Consider the following 7630-nt stretch of genomic DNA (forward strand, 5'->3'; position numbering starts at 1 on the left):
GAGATTGATCGAACATGCAACCAAGATGCATTGATAATAATGGGTGACTGGAATGCAAAAGTCGGGAACAAAGAGGAAGTTTCAGTAGTTGGAAAACCTGGACTCGGTGACAGAAACGGAGCTGGAGAGAGAATGATCGAATGTTGCACAATCAATGACTTATTCGTAGCAAATACATTTTTAAAGAGACATAAACGCAGGTTATATACCTAGATTTCACCTGATGGTATGCATAGGAATCAGATTGATTACATATGTGGAAAGATACCCAAAGTATGTGAGTCAAAATTTCAAAATCTTTGCCCCCAAGAAGCAAACTGATTTTAACTTCTTCAGCACAGAAGAAGTCTTTCTCTTCATGACAGTTCATCAGTTCATGATGTGTTCAATACTTTCCAATATCACTACAAGTCAAAGGCATTGATTCTGTCATCCTTTGTAGTTTTCCAGCTATCAGATACATAACAAGCAATTGAAAAGAATGTGGCCTGCAAGTCTCTAGACTTTCACTGTTGCTCTTTAACACTGGAGACATTCCTGAATTGGTTCAGTGATTTGAATGATGCAGGTAGTATTTACTTAAATTTTATTTAATGTCTGATATTCAGTATTCTTCCACAACACTATAATTCAAAGGTATCAATTCTTATCTATTCTTTATTGAGTGTTTGAGGGAGGTTTTGTTTTGTTTTGGTTTTTTTTTCCCTTCCTTAACTTTCTGTTCAACTTCCTGGATAGGAAAAATCCACTGACCGCGTTGGCTTGGATCAAGCCTACCTTTGTCCTCAAGGTTATATCTGTGCCTTTTAACATTTTAACAAAGTCTTTTGGAGTGTATTTGTCCATTGCAGATATGTCATTTGTTTTCTTCACTAATGCTTCCTTAAGTGTTGATAATGAATCCAGATAAAACAAAATCCTTGATACCACCAGTCTTTTCTCCATTTATCACTGATTTTGTTTATTGGTGTTTATTACTCCTGTATGGTATCTCTACCCAGAGAGTTGGTCAGAATTAGTTCTGATTTGAATGATGCAGGTAGTATTTCCTAATGATACCTTAGAGAAATCTCTTAAGTAATTTGTTCTTTAAAAAAAAACCTCATAACACCAAAATATCAAAAACTGTATTCTTAAATAAAGCTAACATAAATTTACCTGTTGAATTTTCTGTTTCATTTTCATATTCTTTTGAGAATATACTAGAATTTCCTTCGTGATGAGATATAATTTTTTAAAAATTATTGGAATTTAGTCACTTTTGCATCTGTTCCCAGGACAAGACCTAAGAAAATGCATTGTGATTCAAGATGCAGTGTAACCTCTACAAATATAAGACTGTCTAGAAAAACATAAATAGGATGCAGCAGATCTGCTCCCCATCTCACTAGTTATTTATTAAAATTCATACATTGGAAAAAATGTCTCTATTTGAAAGTGTAATGACTTTGTCATTTAAATTACAGCTCAAAATTCTGATATGCAATCCAGCTTGGGCAGTGGGCATTTGATGGTTAATTGCTTTATAGAACAGTTCTTGCCAAAGATCAAGGGAGACTCCCTTGTTCATGCTAATATTTGATTAATTGTTAACTCCTTTTATTCAAAAAAATGAGTACATATCTTCAGTAATTTCCAATTATTTACCAGTCAGAGGACTTTTCAGCAATATTTTTTATTATTTTTGCTCAAGATAACATAAGTTCATCTTCAAGAAAATGAATTGGAACTGACTCATGGTTGACCTTCTATTGAGTTTCTGAGGCTATAAATAACATGAGAGATTACCCATCCTTTTTCAGCAAAGCAACTCGCTGAGTTATATGACCAGGAAAGACTCACCTTTGAGCTAGCAGTAGAATGCCCTGCAGACTATGCCACTAGCACTCCTTTGATTAATCCAAAAAAGCCCTCAAACTCATTAGTATCCAATTGAAACTGACTCATCGTTAATTATCTGTTTCCTGGTTTTTAAGCCCTCTGTTATAAAGTTCCACATTTTGCCTTTTCTTTTCTTGTAAAGCAGGATTGACAGAAAAATTATTTCACCACAATTTCTGTGAACACCTCCTGGTTGCTGCCATTTGTTTACCTGACTGGCCAGGCTCACTTTCTCTTAATCTCAAAAAGGACTAACATGGTCCAGTCAAATCTAAGTTAGAGTTCTGAGGACTTCCCTTATGGTTCTGATAGAAATAATACAACTTAATGCAAAAATAATAGCTTGTCTCCGGAAACCCTATGAACCTGGAGAGAGGATGAAAGGCACCCAAGCGTCAAGGACTCTCCTTCATAGGGTCGCTATGAGTTGCCTGCGACTCGATGGCACTTAGCAACAACAACAACAATGCAAAAATTCTCATGACATTAATGAATAATTTTTCTGAGAGTGCAAGCATTCCTTTGCCACATTTTTCTAAGTACAGTTATCAGTTTCATGTATTAATTGCTAAAAAAAAAAATAGAGATAAAAAATTTATCAAAAAGCTTCCACGTCCAGTCTGCAGACTTGGGACTGTCTAAAGATTTTTGGCCTGGTTGATCTTTGAGGACTGTCAAGAAACATTAAACTTTAATGTTTACAAAGTCTTAAAATAGATAAACAAGGAAAAGTCAAATTGCAGAATAGAGAGAACAAGTGCTGTTTAACATTTCAGATATTCCTACATTAAGGTTGGGTTTCTCCTAAATCCTAAGATTCTGAGGCTTTTGACAAAACATGTAGGCAACTAGGCAGGCGACAAAATTTTTCAAAAATTCAAATGTAATCTGAGCACATGAAAGATAAGATTTTAAAAATTAAGAATATATAAAGCTGTACAGTATGAATTTGCTATATAAAGCTGTACAGTATGAATTTGCTATTCCATTCTACTGAAGATGCAGATTCTTTGCACCTTCTTAGGCATTCTCATGATATCCCAGGATCTGCCAATTTTATGTTCCCTTTCTGTTTCCTTCACCTATAATCTCACATTTTTCTGCTCCTCTTTATACCTGAACATCTAGAAAATTTTAATTCTCTAGCCTCTGCATACTCACCCCTAACTTGTTCTTTTCCATCCTCAACCCATGCCACTGTATTTTATCTGTGTGTCTACATGGCATTACCAGTTTTTAAATTAGTAGTTTAATAGTGTAATGTGTACTTCTTTCCTCTGGGGTTTTGTTATGTTGTACATGAAGTCACTGTGCGTTGAAGTGGCTCATTGACACCTAACCCTATCACCAATCTCTATCCTCATCTATTAGTCCTCAACATTCTCTACAGCTTCCTCTCCTCCTTGTTAGAATTGTTAGCTAACCTCATTTTCCATTCTCCCTTTCATTTTAAAATTTCCTTTCTTTTACTTAAACCCTAAATCTTAGTATGGCCTATAAGACTCGTTATGATCTTACTCTTCTTCATTGTTATCTAATGCCCCTCTCCCATGTCCCAGTTGTCTTTGGTCACAGATGTTACTTTTTATTTCCTTCCACATTCCAGGTGTTTCCCTCACTTTGGTACCCTCCTACCTACTATTTTTTTCAGCTTAAAATGGTGTTGCCGTTAGGTGCTGTTGAGTCAGCCCTGACTCATGGCGACACCATCCACCACAGTATGAAATCCTGGCTAATACTACACTGTCCTCAAGGTTTGCATTGTAGTTATGACTACTGTTGTAGTCACCCTATCATTTTTTTTAATTTATTAGTTTTAATGAACTTTTACAGAGATTTTGGATTTCCATTCTATCTATCTTGTTTAATCTGTCTTCCTCTTTTACACTGACCCTCCATTATTCCAAGTATAAAGTCCTTCTTCAGGGATTGACCCCTCCTGATGACATGACCCAAGGTGTGTAAGACGCAGTATCACCATACTAATTTCCAAGGAGATTTTCTACTGCCCTTGTTCCAAGACAGATTTATTTGTTCTTTTGGCAGTTTATGGTATCTGTAATACTATTCACCAATACCATAGTTCAAAGTCATCAGTTGTTCTTGATCGTCCTTATTTCTTCTTGCTTGTCACATGTATATGGAGTTATGGCTTGGGTTAGACATACCTTAGTCTCCTTAAATTGACATTCTTGCTTTATAACCCTCTAAAGGGATTCTTTACAGCAGATTTGCCAGTGCAATGCATTTTTAATTTCTTGGCTATTGCTTCTATGGGTGTTGATATTAGATCCAAGTAAAATGATATCCTTGACAACTTCAATCTTTTCTCCATTTATCTTGATTCCAATTGTAAGAATTGTTGTGGGTTTTTTTTTATGTTGAGATGTAATGTATATTGAAGAATACATAATTTGATCTTCATCAGTAAGTTCATCAAGTTTCAACAAGCAAAATTGTGCCATCTGCATATTGTTATATGCTGATGAGTCTTCTTCCAGTCCTGTTACCACATTCTTTATACAGTACAGCCCTTAATTTATGTCATGAATGCATTCTTCCTTTATCCATAATGTCCCACTTTAAAATAACATTCCATAAGTCTCTTTTTAAAGTATATTCATATTCTGTTACAGCAGTTTATCTACGTTATTCTGTTACAACAGCTTATGTATGCTATCCTTGCTCTTTGAAGGCAAGTATGATGAGGCTTCGCCTCATGTACTTTGGGCATGTTGCTAAAAGAGGTTATTTCTTAAAGAGGGACATGTTGCTCAGAAAGGTGGAGGGTCAACAAAGGACAGGAAGAACAGTGACTGCCTCAGTGGGATCTAATGCGTCAGGAGGATGACATAGGACAGGACAGGGTAAGATCTGTGGTTCATAGGGTTGGTAACACCTAACAACAACACAAGCAATCTGTGTTTTCTAGAAATTCACCCATTTAAAATGTTTATTTTTGTGGTCCTCTGTCTCTTTTTCATTGAGGGCAGTGACTTAATCTTTGGGTTTGGATTTTGTAAGCATTTATACTTGACCCAGAGTAGAATCTGTTGTTTAAAATATCAAAGAATTGTCTCAAGATGTAGCTGTATGCTGCCACTAGAATAAGAAACCCATAAGAAAATTCAGAATCATTCACATGTAAAGAGGATAAAGTAATACAAATTCATGGAAGCAAAAAACAGCTTGATTTTATTTGTGTTACATTTAGGCATAAAATTACTTAAGAACATGGTCTTAGAGCAAGAGCACTTCTAAAAGAATTAGAGTTAAGTACGAAGAAAACCAATAGAAGAACCAAAAGAAAACAGCTTAGTGTTTTATTCTGTAAGTTATTTATATTCCAAATCATGTGATAGTGGACATATTTTGTTTTTTCAACTTCTATCTGCTAGATGAAATTACAAAGGAAAATAGAAACAGAAATAAAATTTTTAAACATCAGGATATTAGATTTCCAAGTGGGTATAGATGTTTGTGTAGAGTACCACAGCCATTTTAGAGAAGAAATTAGCTTTGCCCAGTAAAGGTTAGCATGAGGATATCCTACAAACCAGAAAGTCACTACTAACTGCTTGTACCTAGAGAGGAACCATTGGTTTGTATGCACAAGGAAACAAAGCCATTGACAGTAATATTTTTTGGGGGTGTTTTGTTTTTAAGTACAATTTTTAGATGATTTTTTTTAAACTTTGTAATTATTAATTTCAATGAAAATTTACAGAAACTTTGAATTGCCATTCATTCATTGTTACACTTTTCTTCCCTCCCAATCCTCCCCACCAGTACACTCCCCTCTTGGAAAAGTAAAAGAAACATTCTTTCTTTATTTTATAATCCCTCCCCCCAGGTCCACTCCACTATGCAGCCTTCACACTGGACTTCCATCATGACAAAAATACCTAATCACATATCTCCTTTAAACAGTTTTCTCCCTCATCTGTTTCAATGCTGTATACATTATTTAACCCATTTTTCTCAGTCTCCCCCCAACTCCAATGTTGGTCCTGTTTTACAACAGTGGCACCATGCAGTAATTTGTCCTTTTGTGACTGAGATACTTCACTCAGCATAATGTCCTCCAGAGTCACCCATTTTGAATAATATTGCATGAGTTCCTTGTTTTTTCAATGCAGCATAGTATTCCATTGTGTGAATATACCATAGCTTCTCTATCCATTCATTTGTTGATGGGCACTTAGGTTGTTTCCAACTCCTTGCTATTGTAAACAAAGCCGCGATAAACATGGGTGTGCATTTATCTGCTTGGATGTCAGTTATGGTCTCTTTGGGGTGTTTCCCAGTAGTGGAATTGCTGGGTCAAATGGTATCTCTATTTGCAACTTTTTGAGAAAGCACTATACCGCATTCCACAGTGGTTGCACCATTTTACACTCCCACCAACAATGAATAAGGGTTTCAGTTTCTCCACAACCTTGCCTGGCATTTGTTGCTTGCTGTTCTGTTAAATTTTGCTATTCTGACTGGGGTGAGATGATATCTCATAGTTTTGAGTACTATTGTGTTTAAGTGATGGAGAAAGTGGGAACATCATGCCTAGCCTCAACCAAAGAATAGATGGCTAATTGTGTTAGGTTCATATGATGGGATTCTGTACATAAGAACTGGAACTATGACTTTAAATGGATCTTAAGAAAAATATAACAAAAATTTTACAACTATCTATATCTATATAGATAGATATTTCTCATGATACTTTTTATTATAAAGTTTCAAACACTGCAAAAGACAATTTTAGGTTTTTCAGGGATGAGTCCATGTATATTCATAATGTAAAGAGATGCTCTACAATGTAATGATACCTTAGAGCTGTGGGGATGGAGGACGAGATAGTGAGAGAGGTCAAAAGATAGACAGTGGATACTTTGTAAAACAGATTTCTCTTGACCAGACTATTTCTGAATACTTTTTTGTGGATATTAAGGTGTAAGAAATGCAATATAGATAAAACATTTGTTACAAGGTTAATACATTTGGTTTATGGAAAAAAGCAAATTTATAAAAAGAAATGACACTGTTCCCAGTGTGATTAGATGGGCTGATTTAAGCGTAAAATTCACAGAAGGACTAAAGGGCTCAAAGTCAATTGTAGGCAAAATACCAGGAGACTTAATTGATATACTACCTGCTGAAATTATATATATAGATTGGCAATATTTTATGTGATACTCCTTTATATCTAATTAAGATAAAAGATGATGTGGAAATATTGAATAATGATTGCTTTATGGCTTTTAAATAATGCCCGTGTAAATAAGTAAACTGAGTAAATATAACATATTTCTAATTTATTTCTAGGAAAAAAAAGAAAGACAAGAAAAAATTGAACGAAGACAAAAGAAACATCACTCTTTTCTTGGAAATGAGACACTTCCTCCATGGAGCCCTGCAAATAGAACTATGTTTTAGTCATTCAGATTATTTTTTTAGTAATTATTTATCAAATTAAATTTTAGTCATAGATGTAAAAATATTTATTTTTAACAAGAGCAATCTATTTTAATTCACTGCCAGACACTTCTGACAATGAAAATGATATTTTAGAGTTTAATTCATAAAAGCACTTTTTTGAACTAGTAGATAAACAAACTGCCTCAAATGAAAATAATCAAATTACTCTTATAATGAAAACATAGAACTCTGTTATCTTATACTGATAATTCTTATGGTTAGATGATCCATGATCATTTTCATTGAGATCTGCATTTTAATTATGTTTAACTCT

General features: G+C 34.6%; 1 protein-coding gene across 1 annotated transcript in view; it reads left to right on the forward strand.

The window, feature by feature from the left end:
* The window catches only part of MAP9 (microtubule-associated protein 9), a 48412-nt gene extending 41098 nt beyond the window's left edge, over positions 1–7314 (forward strand). The window contains exon 13 of the mRNA XM_006884492.1: positions 7204–7314. Within this exon, the coding sequence (XP_006884554.1) occupies positions 7204–7314 (111 nt within the window). The remainder of the gene's footprint in view (positions 1–7203) is intronic.
* Positions 7315–7630: the final 316 nt, after the last annotated feature.

Source organism: Elephantulus edwardii, unplaced genomic scaffold (assembly GCF_000299155.1).
Source record: "Elephantulus edwardii isolate Elephantulus edwardi_28Jun2011 unplaced genomic scaffold, EleEdw1.0 scaffold00034, whole genome shotgun sequence".
In the NCBI taxonomy this organism is placed as follows: domain Eukaryota; kingdom Metazoa; phylum Chordata; class Mammalia; order Macroscelidea; family Macroscelididae; genus Elephantulus; species Elephantulus edwardii.